General features: G+C 50.9%; 1 protein-coding gene across 7 annotated transcripts in view; it reads right to left on the minus strand.

The window, feature by feature from the left end:
• Positions 1-23050, minus strand: part of KCNT1 (potassium sodium-activated channel subfamily T member 1) — a 227520-nt gene that overhangs the window by 72279 nt on the left and 132191 nt on the right. For all 7 annotated transcript variants that reach the window (XM_075185792.1, XM_075185798.1, XM_075185796.1 and 4 more), the window contains 8 exons: positions 21333-21412; positions 19364-19463; positions 18206-18262; positions 18047-18095; positions 16130-16189; positions 15773-15847; positions 12835-12918; positions 11351-11445 (listed from right to left, as the gene is read on the minus strand). In XM_075185792.1, coding sequence (XP_075041893.1) covers positions 11351-11445; positions 12835-12918; positions 15773-15847; positions 16130-16189; positions 18047-18095; positions 18206-18262; positions 19364-19463; positions 21333-21412 — 600 coding nt within the window. The remainder of the gene's footprint in view (positions 1-11350; positions 11446-12834; positions 12919-15772; positions 15848-16129; positions 16190-18046; positions 18096-18205; positions 18263-19363; positions 19464-21332; positions 21413-23050) is intronic.

The following is a 23050-nucleotide window of genomic DNA, read 5'->3' on the forward strand; positions in this document are numbered from 1 at the left end:
GGGCACCTCCTGATTACAGGGCAGACGGGACATCATATTTATAGACTAACATTCTGATGGGCTCCACATGCAGAAATGAAGCAACATATAAAAATGAAGTTAAAGTTTTAAAAGATCTATTGAGACATGGGACACACATACACATGGAACACGGACATACACACACGGGACACAGAGACAAACACGGGACACGGGGACACACACACGGGACACGGGGACACACACACCAGACACGGGGACACACGAGACACGGGGACACACGAGACACAGAGACAAACACGGGACACGGACACACACGGGACACAGAGACAAACACGGGACACGGGGACACACACACGGGACACGGGGACACACACACGAGACACGGGGACACACGAGACACGGGGACACACGAGACACAGAGACAAACACGGGACACGGACACACACGGGACACAGAGACAAACACGGGACACGGGGACACACGAGACACGGGGACACACGAGACACAGAGACAAACACGGGACACGGACACACACGAGACACAGAGACAAACACCTCCTGATTACAGGGCAGGGAACGTGTAGGGGGGTAACGGCTGTACCCCGGGGCACCTCCTGATTACAGTGCAGGGAACGTGTAGGGGGGTAACGGCTGTACCCCAGGGGACCTCCTGATTACAGGGCAGGGAACGTGTAGGGGGGTAACGGCTGTACCCCAGGACACCTCCTGATTACAGGGCAGGGAACGTGTAGGGGGGTAACGGCTGTACCCCAGGGGACCTCCTGATTACAGGGCAGGGAACGTGTAGGGGGGTAACGGCTGTACCCCAGGGGACCTCCTGATTACAGTGCAGGGAACGTGTAGGGGGTAACGGCTGTACCCCAGGACACCTCCTGATTACAGGGCAGGGAACGTGTAGGGGGTAACGGCTGTACCCCGGGGCACCTCCTGATTACAGGGCAGGGAACGTGTAGGGGGGTAACGGCTGTACCCCAGGGCACCTCCTGATTACAGGGCAGGGAACGTGTAGGGGGGTAACGGCTGTACCCCGGGGCACCTCCTGATTACAGTGCAGGGAACGTGTAGGGGGGTAACGGCTGTACCCCGGGGCACCTCCTGATTACAGTGCAGGGAACGTGTAGGGGGGTAATGGCTGTACCCCAGGACACCTCCTGATTACAGGGCAGGGAACGTGTAGGGGGGTAACGGCTGTACCCCAGGACACCTCCTGATTACAGGGCAGGGAACGTGTAGGGGGGTAACGGCTGTACCCCGGGGCACCTCCTGATTACAGTGCAGGGAACGTGTAGGGGGGTAACGGCTGTACCCCAGGGCACCTCCTGATTACAGTGCAGGGAACGTGTAGGGGGGTAACGGCTGTACCCCGGGGCACCTCCTGATTACAGGGCAGGGAACGTGTAGGGGGGTAACGGCTGTACCCCAGGGGACCTCCTGATTACAGGGCAGGGAACGTGTAGGGGGGTAACGGCTGTACCCCAGGACACCTCCTGATTACAGGGCAGGGAACGTGTAGGGGGGTAACGGCTGTACCCCAGGACACCTCCTGATTACAGTGCAGGGAACGTGTAGGGGGGTAACGGCTGTACCCCAGGACACCTCCTGATTACAGGGCAGGGAACGTGTAGGGGGTAACGGCTGTACCCCGGGGCACCTCCTGATTACAGGGCAGGGAACGTGTAGGGGGCAATGGCTGTACCCCAGGGGACCTCCTGATTACAGTGCAGGGAACGTGTAGGGGGGTAACGGCTGTACCCCAGGACACCTCCTGATTACAGGGCAGGGAACGTGTAGGGGGGTAACGGCTGTACCCCGGGGCACCTCCTGATTACAGGGCAGGGAACGTGTAGGGGGCAATGGCTGTACCCCAGGGGACCTCCTGATTACAGTGCAGGGAACGTGTAGGGGGGTAACGGCTGTACCCCAGGACACCTCCTGATTACAGGGCAGGGAACGTGTAGGGGGGTAACGGCTGTACCCCAGGACACCTCCTGATTACAGGGCAGGGAACGTGTAGGGGGGTAACGGCTGTACCCCAGGACACCTCCTGATTACAGGGCAGGGAACGTGTAGGGGGGTAATGGCTGTACCCCAGGACACCTACTGATTACAGGGCAAGGAACGTGTAGGGGGGTAACGGCTGTACCCCAGGACACCTCCTGATTACAGGGCAGGGAACGTGTAGGGGGGTAACGGCTGTATCCCAGGACACCTCCTGATTACAGTGCAGGGAACGTGTAGGGGGGTAACGGGTGTACCCCAGGACACCTGCTGATTACAGTGCAGGGAACGTGTAGGGGGGTAACGGCTGTATCCCAGGACACCTCCTGATTACAGTGCAGGGAACGTGTAGGGGTGTAACGGCTGTACCCCAGGGCACCTCCTGATTACAGTGCAGGGAACGTGTAGGGGGGTAACGGCTGTACCCCAGGGGACTTCCTGATTACAGTGCAGGGAACGTGTAGGGGGGTAACGGCTGTACCCCAGGACACCTCCTGATTACAGGGCAGGGAACGTGTAGGGGGGTAACGGCTGTACCCCAGGACACCTCCTGATTACAGGGCAGGGAACGTGTAGGGGGGTAACGGCTGTACCCCAGGACACCTCCTGATTACAGGGCAGGGAACGTGTAGGGGGGTAACGGCTGTACCCCAGGGGACCTCCTGATTACAGGGCAGGGAACGTGTAGGGGGGTAACGGCTGTACCCCAGGGGACCTCCTGATTACAGGGCAGGGAACGTGTAGGGGGGTAACGGCTGTACCCCGGGGCACCTCCTGATTACAGGGCAGGGAACGTGTAGGGGGGTAACGGCTGTACCCCAGGGGACCTCCTGATTACAGGGCAGGGAACGTGTAGGGGGGTAACGGCTGTACCCCAGGGGACCTCCTGATTACAGGGCAGGGAACGTGTAGGGGGGTAACGGCTGTACCCCGGGGCACCTCCTGATTACAGGGCAGGGAACGTGTAGGGGGGTAACAGCTGTACCCCAGGGGACCTCCTGATTACAGGGCAGGGAACGTGTAGGGGGGTAACGGCTGTACCCCAGGGCACCTCCTGATTACAGTGCAGGGAACGTGTAGGGGGGTAACGGCTGTACCCCAGGACACCTCCTGATTACAGGGCAGGGAACGTGTAGGTGGGTAACGGCTGTACCCCAGGGCACCTCCTGATTACAGTGCAGGGAACGTGTAGGGGGGGTAACGGCTGTACCCCAGGGCACCTCCTGATTACAGTGCAGGGAACGTGTAGGGGGGTAACGGCTGTACCCCAGGACACCTCCTGATTACAGGGCAGGGAACGTGTAGGGGGGTAACGGCTGTACCCCAGGACACCTCCTGATTACAGGGCAGGGAACGTGTAGGGGGGTAACGGCTGTACCCCAGGACACCTACTGATTACAGTGCAGGGAACGTGTAGGGGGGTAACGGCTGTACCCCGGGGCACCTCCTGATTACAGTGCAGGGAACGTGTAGGGGGGTAACGGCTGTACCCCAGGGGACCTCCTGATTACAGTGCAGGGAACGTGTAGGGGGGGTAACGGCTGTACCCCAGGGCACCTCCTGATTACAGTGCAGGGAACGTGTAGGGGGGTAACGGCTGTACCCCAGGACACCTCCTGATTACAGGGCAGGGAACGTGTAGGGGGGTAACGGCTGTACCCCAGGACACCTACTGATTACAGTGCAGGGAACGTGTAGGGGGGTAACGGCTGTACCCCGGGGCACCTCCTGATTACAGGGCAGACGGGACATCATATTTATAGACTAACATTCTGATGGGCTCCACATGCAGAAATGAAGCAACATATAAAAATGAAGTTAAAGTTTTAAAAGATCTATTGAGACATGGGACACACATACACATGGAACACGGACATACACACACGGGACACAGAGACAAACACGGGACACGGGGACACACACACGGGACACGGGGACACACACACCAGACACGGGGACACACGAGACACGGGGACACACGAGACACAGAGACAAACACGGGACACGGACACACACGGGACACAGAGACAAACACGGGACACGGGGACACACACACGGGACACGGGGACACACACACGAGACACGGGGACACACGAGACACGGGGACACACGAGACACAGAGACAAACACGGGACACGGACACACACGGGACACAGAGACAAACACGGGACACGGGGACACACGAGACACGGGGACACACGAGACACAGAGACAAACACGGGACACGGACACACACGAGACACAGAGACAAACACCTCCTGATTACAGGGCAGGGAACGTGTAGGGGGGTAACGGCTGTACCCCGGGGCACCTCCTGATTACAGTGCAGGGAACGTGTAGGGGGGTAACGGCTGTACCCCAGGACACCTCCTGATTACAGGGCAGGGAACGTGTAGGGGGGTAACGGCTGTACCCCAGGACACCTACTGATTACAGTGCAGGGAACGTGTAGGGGGGTAACGGCTGTACCCCGGGGCACCTCCTGATTACAGTGCAGGGAACGTGTAGGGGGGTAACGGCTGTACCCCAGGGGACCTCCTGATTACAGTGCAGGGAACGTGTAGGGGGGGTAACGGCTGTACCCCAGGGCACCTCCTGATTACAGTGCAGGGAACGTGTAGGGGGGTAACGGCTGTACCCCAGGACACCTACTGATTACAGTGCAGGGAACGTGTAGGGGGGTAACGGCTGTACCCCAGGGCACCTCCTGATTACAGGGCAGACGGGACATCATATTTATAGACTAACATTCTGATGGGCTCCACATGCAGAAATGAAGCAACATATAAAAATGAAGTTAAAGTTTTAAAAGATCTATTGAGACATGGGACACACATACACATGGAACACGGACATACACACACGGGACACAGAGACAAACACGGGACACGGGGACACACACACGGGACACGGGGACACACACACCAGACACGGGGACACACGAGACACGGGGACACACGAGACACAGAGACAAACACGGGACACGGACACACACGGGACACAGAGACAAACACGGGACACGGGGACACACACACGGGACACGGGGACACACACACGAGACACGGGGACACACGAGACACGGGGACACACGAGACACAGAGACAAACACGGGACACGGACACACACGGGACACAGAGACAAACACGGGACACGGGGACACACGAGACACGGGGACACACGAGACACAGAGACAAACACGGGACACGGACACACACGAGACACAGAGACAAACACCTCCTGATTACAGGGCAGGGAACGTGTAGGGGGGTAACGGCTGTACCCCGGGGCACCTCCTGATTACAGTGCAGGGAACGTGTAGGGGGTAACGGCTGTACCCCAGGGGACCTCCTGATTACAGGGCAGGGAACGTGTAGGGGGGTAACGGCTGTACCCCGGGGCACCTCCTGATTACAGGGCAGGGAACGTGTAGGGGGGTAACGGCTGTACCCCAGGACACCTCCTGATTACAGGGCAGGGAACGTGTAGGGGGGTAACGGCTGTACCCCAGGACACCTCCTGATTACAGGGCAGGGAACGTGTAGGGGGGTAACGGCTGTACCCCAGGACACCTCCTGATTACAGTGCAGGGAACGTGTAGGGGGGTAACGGCTGTACCCCAGGACACCTCCTGATTACAGGGCAGGGAACGTGTAGGGGGTAACGGCTGTACCCCGGGGCACCTCCTGATTACAGGGCAGGGAACGTGTAGGGGGGTAACGGCTGTACCCCAGGACACCTCCTGATTACAGGGCAGGGAACGTGTAGGGGGGTAACGGCTGTACCCCAGGACACCTCCTGATTACAGGGCAGGGAACGTGTAGGGGGGTAACGGCTGTACCCCAGGGCACCTCCTGATTACAGTGCAGGGAACGTGTAGGGGGGTAACGGCTGTACCCCAGGACACCTCCTGATTACAGGGCAGGGAACGTGTAGGGGGGTAACGGCTGTACCCCGGGGCACCTCCTGATTACAGGGCAGGGAACGTGTAGGGGGGTAACGGCTGTACCCCAGGGGACCTCCTGATTACAGTGCAGGGAACGTGTAGGGGGGTAACGGCTGTACCCCAGGACACCTCCTGATTACAGGGCAGGGAACGTGTAGGGGGTAACGGCTGTACCCCGGGGCACCTCCTGATTACAGGGCAGGGAACGTGTAGGGGGGTAACGGCTGTACCCCAGGGCACCTCCTGATTACAGGGCAGGGAACGTGTAGGGGGGTAACGGCTGTACCCCGGGGCACCTCCTGATTACAGTGCAGGGAACGTGTAGGGGGGTAACGGCTGTACCCCAGGACACCTCCTGATTACAGGGCAGGGAACGTGTAGGGGGGTAACGGCTGTACCCCGGGGCACCTCCTGATTACAGTGCAGGGAACGTGTAGGGGGGTAATGGCTGTACCCCAGGACACCTCCTGATTACAGGGCAGGGAACGTGTAGGGGGGTAACGGCTGTACCCCAGGACACCTCCTGATTACAGGGCAGGGAACGTGTAGGGGGGTAACGGCTGTACCCCGGGGCACCTCCTGATTACAGTGCAGGGAACGTGTAGGGGGGTAACGGCTGTACCCCAGGGCACCTCCTGATTACAGTGCAGGGAACGTGTAGGGGGGTAACGGCTGTACCCCGGGGCACCTCCTGATTACAGGGCAGGGAACGTGTAGGGGGGTAACGGCTGTACCCCAGGACACCTCCTGATTACAGTGCAGGGAACGTGTAGGGGGGTAACGGCTGTACCCCAGGACACCTCCTGATTACAGGGCAGGGAACGTGTAGGGGGTAACGGCTGTACCCCAGGGGACCTCCTGATTACAGGGCAGGGAACGTGTAGGGGGTAACGGCTGTACCCCAGGGCACCTCCTGATTACAGGGCAGGGAACGTGTAGGGGGGTAACGGCTGTACCCCAGGGGACCTCCTGATTACAGTGCAGGGAACGTGTAGGGGGGTAATGGCTGTACCCCAGGATACCTCCTGATTACAGTGCAGGGAACGTGTAGGGGGGTAATGGCTGTACCCCAGGACACCTCCTGATTACAGGGCAGGGAACGTGTAGGGGGTAACGGCTGTACCCCAGGGCACCTCCTGATTACAGGGCAGGGAACGTGTAGGGGGGTAACGGCTGTACCCCAGGGGACCTCCTGATTACAGTACAGGGAACGTGTAGGGGGTAACGGCTGTACCCCAGGGCACCTCCTGATTACAGGGCAGGGAACGTGTAGGGGGGTAACGGCTGTACCCCGGGGCACCTCCTGATTACAGTGCAGGGAACGTGTAGGGGGGTAACGGCTGTACCCCGGGGCACCTCCTGATTACAGGGCAGGGAACGTGTAGGGGGGTAACGGCTGTACCCCAGGGGACCTCCTGATTACAGTGCAGGGAACGTGTAGGGGGGTAATGGCTGTACCCCAGGACACCTCCTGATTACAGGGCAGGGAACGTGTAGGGGGGTAACGGCTGTACCCCAGGACACCTCCTGATTACAGGGCAGGGAACGTGTAGGGGGGTAACGGCTGTACCCCGGGGCACCTCCTGATTACAGTGCAGGGAACGTGTAGGGGGGTAACGGCTGTACCCCAGGGCACCTCCTGATTACAGTGCAGGGAACGTGTAGGGGGGTAACGGCTGTACCCCGGGGCACCTCCTGATTACAGGGCAGGGAACGTGTAGGGGGGTAACGGCTGTACCCCAGGACACCTCCTGATTACAGTGCAGGGAACGTGTAGGGGGGTAACGGCTGTACCCCAGGACACCTCCTGATTACAGGGCAGGGAACGTGTAGGGGGTAACGGCTGTACCCCAGGGGACCTCCTGATTACAGGGCAGGGAACGTGTAGGGGGTAACGGCTGTACCCCAGGGCACCTCCTGATTACAGGGCAGGGAACGTGTAGGGGGGTAACGGCTGTACCCCAGGGGACCTCCTGATTACAGTGCAGGGAACGTGTAGGGGGGTAATGGCTGTACCCCAGGATACCTCCTGATTACAGTGCAGGGAACGTGTAGGGGGGTAATGGCTGTACCCCAGGACACCTCCTGATTACAGGGCAGGGAACGTGTAGGGGGTAACGGCTGTACCCCAGGGCACCTCCTGATTACAGGGCAGGGAACGTGTAGGGGGGTAACGGCTGTACCCCAGGGGACCTCCTGATTACAGTACAGGGAACGTGTAGGGGGTAACGGCTGTACCCCAGGGCACCTCCTGATTACAGGGCAGGGAACGTGTAGGGGGGTAACGGCTGTACCCCGGGGCACCTCCTGATTACAGTGCAGGGAACGTGTAGGGGGGTAACGGCTGTACCCCGGGGCACCTCCTGATTACAGGGCAGGGAACGTGTAGGGGGGTAACGGCTGTACCCCAGGGGACCTCCTGATTACAGTGCAGGGAACGTGTAGGGGGGTAACGGCTGTACCCCAGGACACCTCCTGATTACAGTGCAGGGAACGTGTAGGGGGGTAACGGCTGTACCCCAGGGCACCTCCTGATTACAGTGCAGGGAACGTGTAGGGGGGTAACGGCTGTACCCCAGGGGACCTCCTGATTACAGTGCAGGGAACGTGTAGGGGGGTAACGGCTGTACCCCAGGACACCTACTGATTACAGTGCAGGGAACGTGTAGGGGGGTAACGGCTGTACCCCAGGACACCTCCTGATTACAGGGCAGGGAACGTGTAGGGGGGTAACGGCTGTACCCCAGGACACCTACTGATTACAGTGCAGGGAACGTGTAGGGGGGTAACGGCTGTACCCCAGGACACCTCCTGATTACAGGGCAGGGAACGTGTAGGGGGTAACGGCTGTACCCCAGGACACCTACTGATTACAGTGCAGGGAACGTGTAGGGGGGTAACGGCTGTACCCCAGGGCACCTCCTGATTACAGTGCAGGGAACGTGTAGGGGGGTAACGGCTGTACCCCAGGGGACCTCCTGATTACAGTGCAGGGAACGTGTAGGGGGGTAACGGCTGTACCCCAGGACACCTACTGATTACAGTGCAGGGAACGTGTAGGGGGGTAACGGCTGTACCCCAGGACACCTCCTGATTACAGGGCAGGGAACGTGTAGGGGGGTAACGGCTGTACCCCAGGACACCTACTGATTACAGTGCAGGGAACGTGTAGGGGGGTAACGGCTGTACCCCAGGACACCTCCTGATTACAGGGCAGGGAACGTGTAGGGGGGTAACGGCTGTACCCCAGGACACCTCCTGATTACAGGGCAGGGAACGTGTAGGGGGGTAACGGCTGTACCCCGGGGCACCTCCTGATTACAGGGCAGGGAACGTGTAGGGGGGTAACGGCTGTACCCCGGGGCACCTCCTGATTACAGGGCAGACGAGACATCATATTTATAGACTAACATTCTGATGGGCTCCACATGCAGAAATGTAGCAACATATAAAAATGAAGTTAAAGTTTTAAAAGATCTATTGAGACATGGGACACACATACACATGGAACACGGACATACACACACGGGACACAGAGACAAACACGGGACACGGACACACACGGGACACAGAGACAAACACGGGACACGGGGACACACACACGGGACACGGGGACACACACACGAGACACGGGGACACACACACGAGACACGGGGACACACGAGACACGGGGACACACGAGACACAGAGACAAACACGGGACACGGATACACACGGGACACAGAGACAAACACGGGACACGGGGACACACACACGAGACACAGAGACAAACACGGGACATGGGGACACACACACGAGACACGAGACATACACACGGGACATGGGGACACACACACGAGACACGAGACATACACACGGGACATGGGGACACACACACGAGACACGAGACATACACACGGGACATGGACACACACACACGAGACACGAGACATACACACGGGACATGGGGACACACACACGAGACACGAGACATACACACGGGACATGGGGACACACACACGAGACACGAGACATACACACGGGACATGGACACACACACACGAGACACGAGACATACACACGGGACATGGGGACACACACACGAGACACGAGACATACACACGGGACATGGGGACACACACACGAGACACGAGACATACACACGGGACATGGGGACACACACACGAGACACGAGACATACACACGGGACATGGGGACACACACACGAGACACGAGACATACACACGGGACATGGGGACACACACACGAGACACGAGACATACACACGGGACATGGGGACACACACACGGGACACGAGACATACACACGGGACATGGGGACACACACACGGGACACGAGACATACACACGGGACATGGACACACACACACGAGACACGAGACATACACACGGGACATGGACACACACACACGAGACATGAGACATACACACGGGACATGGGGACACACACACGAGACACGAGACATACACACGGGACATGGGGACACACACACGAGACACGAGACATACACACGGGACATGGGGACACACACACGAGACACGAGACATACACACGGGACATGGGGACACACACACGAGACACGAGACATACACACGGGACATGGGGACACACACACGAGACACGAGACATACACACGGGACATGGGGACACACACACGAGACACGAGACATACACACGGGACATGGGGACACACACACGGGACACGAGACATACACACGGGACATGGGGACACACACACGGGACACGAGACATACACACGGGACATGGGGACACACACACGGGACACGAGACATACACACGGGACACGGACGGATCAACACTTTCTTAGTGTAGGATATTTATTATCATGCAGAGTCAGGATTTCATCACAGTTAGTGATTACACTGCAGAGTAATAGTGAGTGTAAATGATGACTGTGTATTACACAGACCACACACTGGTTATAGAGCTGGAGCTGGATGTAGGAGTCACACAGAGCTAAAATCAGATTACACCATTCATTATAAGGGTCATAAATTATAATGTTCAGGACAGATCTCTGCTGATTAATGATGATCTGGATCCTTCCCAGCCTGATACAGTTTTATGTCCTGTATTATCTATAACATCACTTCTTCTTATATCTCATCATCCACCAGCGTCAGGGTCCCCAGTGCTGCAGGTTCAGGGTACGTTACACTCAGCTATATGTAATATAAGTGTAAGTACACAGATCATTCCCGGCTTTCCCCTGTTTATGGGATGAAATCATTTTAACAAATCCTGAGGAAATTCAATATAAAACGCCACAGATTTGACCATAATAATGTCCAGGGCTGGTTGTGAGAAATCCAGAAAACCTGCGCTGTGAAGGAAACATTGCGCTACTGCGCCCATATGTACAACAAACAGAGAAACGGCCTCTTACCCTGTGAACACAAGGCATAGCAGAGTGCAGATCAGAATGATCACCTGATTAAACATGGCTGACTGCGTCCTCTGGATGGCGCGATGAAGATCGTTCTGAAACATAACGCGGATACTGTTTAAGGATGCGATACAGGCTGAACGCACACATACAGATATATACCGGCTCCATCCCGGCTCCGCCATCGGGAGGTAAATTGCTTCAATGTTTTGGTACGTAATAGATTTGGGTTTTGCACATTTGGAGAATTTTGAACCGGTTGTAACAATCTGAGAATCATTACTTTACACAGCCGACATCCAATATCATCCATCCTCTCCCTGCATAGATCGGGGCCTTACTCTGCAGCAATACTGCAATTAACCTCGTTAATGTCACAATGACCAGCAGCTAAGGGGTGAATACAATGACTGACGTCACAGGACGAGAGGTCAGAAACAGGAATTCAAAATCCTATTAAAAATTAATTTTAAAAACACAGATTTTTATCCCTAATTACTTTACTTTTGCAAAAATCAGCGGCGTGCTAGAAAATAATTCCTGTCCACTTGTCATAAGTGATCTAATCAGGACTGGAATCAGGAGAATAAATTGTCAGCCCCCACTGTTAAGTAGGGAGGTAGGAACGGAAAGGGCAGGTTGAGAACAGGATTAAAAAACCTGTGTCCCAACAACTGTGGTAGGACTACAATTCTCAGCATGCCCCGACAGCAGGATTGCCACAAGTTGCCAACATGAAGTTAAGACGAGAAGATGTGTGTTCAGCACCAACCCAATAATGGGCCAATAATGGGTTTTGAGTGTGACTGACTCTTAAATAAAGTTGCAATTTATTTATTTTATTACTCCAATGTTTACTCAATAATCAGGTTCTCACCTACAAAGGTCCGGACAGGACTTTGTTTCCCGGGGATTGAGGCTGAACTTGGATGAGCCAATCAAACACAGGCAGCCAGCTCCCAACCAATCCTGGTCTCAACCTACGTTTATCTCCAGAGAGTCCACATCAAGACCCCCAAATCCCCAACAGCTGACAGTTAAACTGGTCCAATAACTATTGTCTACATTTCTCTGATCCCTACTTTCTGCTACACAAGGATCATCAGCCCAGCTACCCACACATTACATGAAGTAATACATCCACCATGCTCGTCACTCCACTGCAGTAGGAGGGAGGTGTCTAAACAGCAGTGACTGACAGCCTGGGAGACTTGCTTTACAGAAATGCACTGTGTTATTTGCTTGATTCATATACAGAGGCGGGGCCAGTGATGTCACAGTAGCTCAAATGACTGCAGGGGAATGTCAGGGTAACACTGAACAGCATATTTTACCTCCACGAGTCATATGTGAAAATATCAATGTTATGGATTAGTCCTCATACGTATACGATGTTCTAAAAGCAGCACAAGATGAAGACAGACAGTGATCTGACACTTCCCCGGCCCTCAGCTATCATCGGGGACGTGACTGACAATACTTACTATCATATTCTCCAGCACACACTTTGCCAGCCAGCAGTTCAGGAAAACCGGGATAAACAGATTCCTTAGAGGAGGCCAAAATATCTGGGGAGGAACAAAGAGAGACATTCATCTTACAGACGTGGAACGGATGACTTGTGCTATGTGTGCATGTGTGTGTGTACATGTGTGTGCATGTCTGTGTACATATGTGTGTACGTGTGTGTGTGTGTGCATACATGTATGTGTGTACATGTGTGTGTGTATATATATGTGTGTGCATGTGTGTGCGTACGTGTGTGCATGTATGTGTGTACATATGTGTGTGTGCGTGTATAAATATGTGTGTGTACATGTGTGTATGTTGTATGTATGTATGTACATATGTGTGTGCATGTGTGTATATATATATATATATATATATATATATATATATATGTGTGTGTGCATGTGTATATATATATATGTGTGTGTGTGCATGTATGTGTGTACATATGTGTCTGCGTGTGTGTATATATATATATGTTTGTGTGTACATGTGTGTGTATGTTGTATGTATGTACATATGTGTGCATGTGTATATATGTGTGTGTACATATGTGTGTGCATGTGTATATATGTGTGTGTGTGTGTAAATGTGTGTATGTTGTATGTATGTATGTATGTATGTATGTATGTATGTATGTATGTATGTATGTATGTATGTATGTATGTATGTGTATTACAAACACCTACAGGTCCAGAGTTAGGCACTGGTGGCAGCAGCTATTAATAGCAGGTTAGTGGCTCGTATTACACATTAAAAGATAACAACAAAAAGCAAATTGCTTGTAATAAACACAGATGTGAGCGGTGGAAGAACACAACCTCTCTGTACACCGTGTACCATCTCCCAGACAATCACAGACTCACATCGGATTCCTACAAGCCGGATAGGGCTTATTATTGAGGCCCAGGTACATTTTCCTCTCTTGTTGCCATCGATCTCTGGTGCAGCGAGTACTCGGTCTGGGCAGAGATGGGATCTCCCAGATGTCTCCATTGCAGACAAATTAGCGCAGAAGGAGCGACATGTGGCAGCTGCGATCTGCAGCTCTCTGTACTTACGTTCCCAGAGCATGAACCCGCAGAGGATGATCCAACGCAGCAACGGGCAATAGAGCAGGAATGGGGTCTCCCTGGGGGTCTCACTGGTGTTCAGCAACAACTTGTTACTAGATCTCTCCTTGGGCTACAGGCAGGGCCGCCATCAGGGGCGTACAGGGAGTACTGCAGTATGGGGCCCAACAGCAGTGTGGGGCCCCGCCAGCCCTGGCTACAGGCATATCCTACAACTTATACTGGGAGTGGGTAGAACAGCCTATGGCCGACCTTCTCTAGAACAAGCCCTGAGCGTAGGGACCCAGCCCGGCCTCTGTACCTCAAGAGGATTACTGGCTCTGAGGCCTTTCCGGTACGTTAATGACCTTCAGAGACCGGTATCTCCGCTCAGTAACAGTGATGATGGGAGAACTTGTCACTAGTAACAGAGCAGGAATAGTCTGGCAGTGAAATGTCTGTTAGAGACGTGGAAACACCGCACACATCAACCTTCCACCTTCATAGTAATTATTTCAATACTTTCCCGTTCTGAGGTTTCAAGTCAATTACTAAAGAAAATCATATTTCATTTTATTCCCACGGTGACTTTGTGAGTAGACGTGACATTCAAGGCCGGGGAACAAAGGACTGCGTGGGGACAGCGGCACCCGGGGCTCTATTCATCCTACAGGTAGTAATGTGCAGCCGGCAGCTCTCTGCATTGTGCTCAGAACTTCGGAAGGAACGTTCCATTCCTAGCAGGGGGGGGATCATTCTGATGGATTCAGAGCACACAGACAGACAGCTGGATCATCCATTGGGCAGCCAAAGCTCCTTCCATGTTTTTATTTGGTGGTTTTGACAAAAGGAGGGCGTCATGGAGACCTCAACCTGTATCTTGGCAGCCCCAAAGATTTCTCATCGGCCCTGGTCTGCCCCTAATACAGCACAGGGCAATTGGTGATGCCAACAGATACTTATTATCGTCCAAATCCCCCCTCCCCCCACTTCCCTCATGCCCCCACATACTACCTGGGGAAAAATATAAATGTCAAAAATCTAATTTGAAAGAAAAAAGTCTTGATCCGCCCAAGCACACTTCTGATTTACCAAGATCATGTCTGTAATCAGTAAGTCCAGCCCTTAACACATGTGCAGCGCACAAGTAGATAGGTTAGAGGGGAAAAATCAATACATGCTTATTTATCCAGCAGAAGGCAGCAAAATAATTAATAACTGCAAATCATCTTAGTATTAATTGGGGGATAAGAATAAAAAAAAGGGGACTTTGTGTTACATATTCACATAGTCTGAATAGTATTGATATTGACACATATTCTTCATCAAATATAGTTAATAAACACCATCATACAGCTGTATGTGGTGCAGAGAGAAGTCCAGGAACAACAAACTGTACTTGAATCAGCTAAACAATAAAACACAATGGTCCTGATTCATCTAAACACGCGTCTGCCCGTTCTGAGCGTATCATACAGAATATGGGTCTGCGCATCCCAGATCCGGGAGAAACGTCCACTAGGGCCAAGGAATTCCTACAGCCTACAATTCCTGGGAGTGAACACGGCTGGGAAGGGGCGTTTTGCAGTGGTCAGTGTACAGTAGGGCGCACGCAGCCACGATCCAATCCAGCTTTCAGCGTCTCTCAGGTGTTTACTGTTCTGCCGTATCTCTTGCACCAGCTACAGGTCGGTGTCTGCGTCTGAGCGCAGGGACTATTAGGAGTGACTATAAAAGTGCAACTTCATTCAGTGATAATAACATTGTTTTTGCATCTTCCAAAACTACATCTACAACAGGCCCGGAAAACCTCAACCACATCCCAGAGCAACAGATCGAATCTCCGTGGACCCAGACTTACCGTGATGATGAAGGGAACCGTGTTTATCATCTCCAAAATGAATGAAATCCTAATGATTTGTTCCCAGATGTTACCCTGTGGATTAAACACAGAAACGGGTAAAAATCCCATTAATACCCCAGACCATTAATACTATTATAAGACCATATTGTTACACTCTGATATACGTAATATTGTTATAAGGATACAGCAGTGATGTCACTGTTTATGATCATATAATTACATGATCATGTTCATTATCTGCATATTATGAGGGCTAATTTAGCCTCATCCTTTCCACAGATCTGCAGGACACGGTGCTGTGTAACAGGATCTCTGCTCAGAAGTATGAACAATAAATACATATATAGATCTTACCTTATAGCTGAGGTATATAAGCAGCATGGTCTCACAGAAACTGATGATAGCCACAGTCACCTGTAAAACAAGGAATATTCAATTATTGAGAGGTACCAGGATACAGGGGCAGCTGGACTGGGGGCAGAGAGATATATCCAGGACAGCCTACCAGCGGCGGGTACAGAGGATGCCCCCGGCCAGTCTCATGGAGTTTTATTATAAAATATTATTATAGAGTGTCCTCTGCCTGTACATCAACAACCGCTATGTGCCAATGCTTCTGGGTATACTGGCATAGACTCCAGCACACTGATTGGTGACTGGCTTGATCTATCCACCAATCAGAGGGCTGGGAGCTGTCAACTGGTTACTGCGCTGTCCCAGCGGAGTCCGACGACTTCTTCATATGGGTCCTAGAGATTGGGGGCCCAATATCACCTCCAGAGATTGGGGTATAGGGGGGTCCAGCAATATAAAGCCACCATTGGCCTGTGGGCTGTATAATGAAGGCACCAGAGATTTTTGGGGTCTGCACATACATTTCATAGCAGGGTTAGGTGGCCGTAGTCTCTAGTATGCATCAAATTTGTGCCAATGGTCACATTTTTCATCACACCCAGATTTCCATTGTGGCACGCTGGTAGAACAGTCTGGGATGATGCTTGTGTGTCCCCGTTAATTTGTATCTCCCAACTGATTATAAATTGATTTGCAAATTAGGAATGTGTCTGCTTCCTTCTGGTGTGTAAAGAAACATAACTTATATCACGTCTCACCCTTCTTCAAGCAGCAGTTTTCATATATCATTTACCACCAGCAGGGGGCGCTCAATGCCTACGTTTAAAGATACATACACTGATCTCTGTAATGGGTATGGTCCCCTGATCTCTATTCTTCCCCTAATATACAGCTACACCAACTAGAGCAACCTGAAGAGATTTATTTATGACCAAATTCCCCCAAATGTGGTCACAGATCAGATCTAATCATTTATAATCTGACGCTAGAGAACAGTTGTTATTATTAATCTTTATTATACATGAGGTCCTCAGCTCTGTACAGAGAGCAAACAAGACAGTACATGGTGTAACTGTACAATACAGTACACTAATAACACTACAACTCTCCACACAGCTACTGATAGCTGGATGTACAATGGGGTACAATGGGGTACAAGGGGTATATTCAGCGCAGGATGAAACCTGTGCCCATTAGTGTGGGCGCAACTAACAGGTTTAGAGCCACTGAAAGACAATGGGGGAGTGAAGACAATGGGGGAGTGAAGACAATGGGCAGAGAGCCCAAAGAGGAGGTGAGCAGTGTAGCTGGTGAACCAGAGTTATAGGTAATGAGGAAGAGGGTCCTGGTCACTAGAGCTTACAATCTAAAGAGAAAGGGGCAGACACATGGGGGTGAGCTGATGTAAGGAGATCTGAGGACAAGAAGGAAGAGTGGGAGAGATGGAGGATGGTGAGGGTGAGGTGTACTATATATTAGAGTGGTTAATTGGAGGAATGGTTGGCTTTTATGAACAGGTGGCTTTCAAGGACCGTGTTTGAAGCTATACAGGATAGTGGATAGTCTGATAGAACGAGGGAGATCCAATTATGGGGGCAGCACAGGAGATATCTTCGATTCGGGAGTGAGATGTGGTTATCAGAGGGGAGGAAAAGTGATCAGAGAGGGCGGGAGGGAGTATGTATGGAGAGGAGGGTGGAGATGTAGGGAGCAGGATAGGGCCTTGTACGTGAGGGCGAGGGGCTTGAAGGGGATTCTGTAGGGGAGCCGGTGTAAGGATTGGCAGAGAGGGGAGGCAGATGTGGTGCAGCGAGAGAGGAAGATAATAAGTCTAACTGCAGCATTACGTATAGATGGAAGAGGAGCGAGATGGGAGGGGGCAGCAGTAGTTGTTACCTCACACACAGGGTCACTAACCTGAATTGCCCATAGCGGTGTCCTCCGATCCACCCAGATGATTGGATCCCTGTTAGGAAATTTCAGAGATTATCGGATGTCCCATCTACGGACAACAGATCGGCAGCGTCCATCTCCCAGCTAATAATAGGGTTATAACGGACGTGTCATTATACTCACCAGCTGATGATATGAGGATACGCTCTCGCTGTGTAATTCTGTTTGTCACAATCCCAACTGTAATAAGAAGATAAAACCACAACTTATGTGTCCTGTATGGTGACGTAGTGTGAAGGGAACGCAAACTGCGCATCCTCCCAAACCTCGATCAATTGCCGGGACTAACTGATTCCTACAAGGTCGTAGTGTGACAGAGGCCGAGCGTCACATGATCACTAATCCCGACTTTTCAGGAGTCCACCGAGGATGTCCAGAAGGTTCAGAGAAAAGATAACTGCTGCTAGACACCGACACGGTGATACTATGAGGAGCTCTGCTAAACTACTATAACAGGACACCAGTGTGGGGAAATATGGGGGTCACTTTAAATGTGTTTTATTATATTTTACACACAGTGCTCTGAAGTCCCAAATATCCCAGATTGTAGATCCCAAACCTAATGCTTAGAATTATGTGGAGACCAGGATATAACGCTCCTGCCCCAGCGATCCCCAAGATGACTGTACTGGTGGCCGCTGGTGATGTCTCCCCCATGTACGTCTTATCAGTCCCTGGGAAGATTACACGGTGGGCAGTGTTCTTAGTATACACTATCACAGAACACGTATTGTAGTGGTACCGCAGGGGAATCATTACACCGAGCTACCGCTTCTATCACTGGCGTCCACCCCTTGATGTATGGGGGAAAGCCCGAGAGAACACCTGTTTCCTAATACCTAATAAACAAGCCCTCATGTCATAATATCCCGATTATAGACAGATTATTTACATGCCACATTCCCACAAGACTCGTTATTATTAATGTATTCCAGCATCCTCTCTCCTTATTCTAATTTAAACGGTTTCCTAATCACCTCTGCCACATAGGAACGATTAATGAACAAACAATGATTCACACACACGCGCCGTTTAAATGTACAGGAGTTAGAGTAATCTGTGACAATTACAAGACCGGCCGCCCTCTAACCATCAACTGATTGTTCGCTGAGCAGTAATTCCTCGTTACGTGGTCTCTGGGAAACATATAAACCGAGAGGACGGTGGAACGCGTCCAGCTCTAGCAGCTGATAATGACAGACGCTCACTTTATCCACAGAACAGAAATGATCACATTACAAATGTAAATGTAATATGTACATATATGTAGTGCGGCCTTACCATCCAATGCCCTGCGCCGGGTCGTCCAGCAAGACCCGGACTATGTACAAGAGGCAGGAGAGTAACTTCAGGGAGAAGTTGAAGAGACGGATTCTGAGGCCTGGAGAACGAGAGCAGACAGTTGTCAGTCTTACAGAGTACAAGGAGCTAAGGAGCACTTCAGAGAAATGGAGAGTTTTCAATACCAACCCCCCCCCCCCCCATCCCCTCAAACTGCTAAGACCAGATGCCCCCTGCTGCCCCTCAACCCAGCCTGTCGGTATGTTTTTGGACTAAAGGCAGGAACATACAATCTGCACACAGATAGAGAGATACCTGATCAGTATCGAACAAATGACCCCAGCGCTGTGTGCTAGCAATGCTAACCACTGTGCCACCGTGCTGCCCCAATGCTTTGGGACTCTACAAATGTTGGGATTCCCATTGTAACCAGAGGAAAGACAACTTCCTCATAAGCCTGTAAATGGGAATTCTGCTGTGAGTACAGTATTACTGTGTTACATCACATATAATGGGTCAGCACGATGGCTCAGTGGTTAGCACTTCTGCCTTACAGCACTGGGGTCATGAGTTCTATTCCTGACCATGGACCATCTGTGAGGAGTTTGTATGTTCTCCCCGTGTTTGTGTGGAGACACTGTCCATGGTAAAATAATACTGATCTGCAAAGTCTATGGGGAGGGAGAGCAACTATCAGTCATAGAAATATGAAATAATGGATCAATATTGGCTAAGACATTTAATAATTGTTATATATTCCAATTGTGACCCAGCTGTCACCTTCCGAATACCGACCCCATTTCTGGGGCCAGATGGAAGTGGGTCATATCAATGTTGTTTTATTCCCTCCTGGAGGTTTTAGCCACATAGAAAACACAAGGGAACAACAGAGGCACTTTGCAGCCACCTGACCTCTATCACACCAGAGCCGGGTAACTCACAGATAGAGAATCACCTTGAAGTGAATGTTAGGTGGTGCTGTATGGCGTTTATTTACTGCATGGTGAAAAATAGTCAGATAAATAACCTGTTTCTTAGTGAGCCTTTCTCAATGGAAGGGAATATTACATTTTATACACTAGTATTTTATATCTCCTTTTTTAAGGGAACAGAGTGCAGACACATTGCAGGGTTTAGTGTAGCCTATAATTATGTCCAATGTATGATTCAACTAGTTAAAAACAGCCAGAATTTATGTATCGGCTTCTAAACGGGGTATATATCTTGTCCTTGTTGTATTATCCAGAAACTGTTTATTTGAGGTGACGGTACATGGTACAAGTAGCACAGACACTGGAAGCTGTAGGTAAAGTGCCAACATTACAATTATCCCTGTAACTCTCCGCTATACCACAATGCACCAGTAGATGGCAGTATAATAACACACATTCACTCTACAGGCAGAGACAAGAATGTAAACTCTGTTAACCCTTTCAAAACTGTAGTAGTGTTATGCGGACAATGCACAGTGAACACAGGCTTCTAACACAAAAGTAATATACTTGATAAAAAGAAATTGATGGATGCGCCAGTAGATATAAATGTGCTATTAATGGACACTTTGCAAACATTTGTAACCTGATCATTGTGGTCATGAAAATAGTTAAACAGGTCATGTGAGGGGTACACTACAAGTGTCTGCTAGATATAGAAGATACATAGTAACCATAAAGAGAATACACCTACATGACAGGCTGAAATCATCATAAATATTCATTACTTTCTAGGAATTTGTATCGGCAATATGTTCTAAAATATAACACACAGTGCTGGACAGACTGACTGACTGACAGACTTGCCAACTTCACGGTAACCTAGTATTGTTGTAGGATGGAGCAGATATTGGGGGATGGGTGGGACTTTAGGATTAGGGGTGTGAGGACCATGGACTACAGTAAGACCACTGGGTGCCAATGTCAGATCTTTTGGTTATAAGACACAGACAGACTCAGTTCTGTGTAAATCTCACTTGATCTTTGGTTTTTGATAAAGAACAGTTTCAGTCTCTCCTTGAAGGTGTTTTCATTGACGTAGAATTCGACTTGTACCCTGAAAGACACAGAATGAGAAAGAATCATCAGTTCTAACCCTCGGGAATATGTTTACTGACGGACAACAATTTACAGACACATTATTTATGTGACTCTAAAGTGTAGATGAAGTGAAAATAGCAGCCAGAGAAAAAAAGGGGTCAGAGGTCTTCAAAACAAGACTCTAAAACCTCTCCAAACGCAGCCTCTCCACCCATTACTACTTCTGCTCCGCCACTCTTAGTATCCAATATGTTGTTTACTTCAACTTTACATTAAAACTGGTACAATTCTGCTCAGCTGACAATAAGATGATTTGCAAATGATTGTTCTCAACATTTCTGCAGCTGCGGTAGAATAACAGAATGTTACAGATGTTTGTAACCTATCCACTTGTGAGCTGGAGATTTTAGATGATAAATATCAAGCATAATTAAAAATATAAATGAACAATAAGTTCTCTCATCTCCCTCCCGTCACTACAATAAAGCCTGGAAGCTGTTGTTGGCTTCTTATAGTGTTGTAACAGAGAAACCGGTCATTTTAAATCTTGTTTTCAGCCATAAGGGAATAGAGATTTGTACATCATCTAATAATACATCAGTAGTGTAATATATCCTTATCTTTGTCACCCTCCGGCATGGCTATATATCACCACTGTCACCACGTGGGTTATAACTCATTCATTACAAAAATTAACAGTTACAAAATTCTTCAGAGTTGTTCCTGTACTGGGAGCAATACTAACAGCTTCTCTCCTTCATTCCACTTTTCCTCCACCCAGACATATAATTGTCGTCACAGATCCACCTGGCCCCTCCCATCCCCGTTTCAGCGGTCACACACAGGATACACGTGGACAGACTGACAGACTTCCTTACTTCATACAACTACCTCTGATGTATTATACAGAGTAGAGCGTCCCTACAGGACATATAGATTTCACAGAAGGGAGGCCTTATACTCTGGGCTGGTGTTACCACTAGACGAACTTAGGATGCCAACACTGAATGAGTGGCATCGCCCAGCGCCACACTCCCAGTCTACACTTAGGAAGAAGCGGAGGCACCTGAGGAGGGAGGCACAGGGCACCTCCACTCCACCTGCACATCCTATATATTATCAATGACATGTAAGAATGAACTGAGAGGACATCTAATAGAGCAGACTTACATATCCTGAAGTCAGACAATCTCATACTCTGATCGCAGTATCACCAATTACCCTGGGCCGTCCAATCACCTTCATACAAAGACTTCCCCAATAATAATATTCATGCAGAGCAGTTGTTGGAGGGCGACGTCTCCCGTGGTCTCCTGTGTTTACTGTCAGTGATAAGAGTCACAGCAGCTGGACTGTGTCACCTATAAGCTCATATGTGTGAGCTCTGTAATCACTGACCTTACAGGGTCTCTGTATACTGCGTAATGTTCAATATAAGAGCATGTCATCTGTCTTATTAATGGTTACTGTTTGCTCCCGATTCCCCTCCTGTTATTGTGATCATTTAGGGGGTCTTCGCTTAACACTTATGTAAGAGATTAACACAAAGCGACACTGGGGGGCTGTAAAAAAAAAAACAGAAAACCAAATACTAGATTGTATTAGGCACTAACTAGTAGGTAATATTACCAGGACATTAACAAAGTCTGTAACC

Source organism: Mixophyes fleayi, chromosome 9 (assembly GCF_038048845.1).
Source record: "Mixophyes fleayi isolate aMixFle1 chromosome 9, aMixFle1.hap1, whole genome shotgun sequence".
Lineage (NCBI taxonomy): Eukaryota > Metazoa > Chordata > Amphibia > Anura > Limnodynastidae > Mixophyes > Mixophyes fleayi.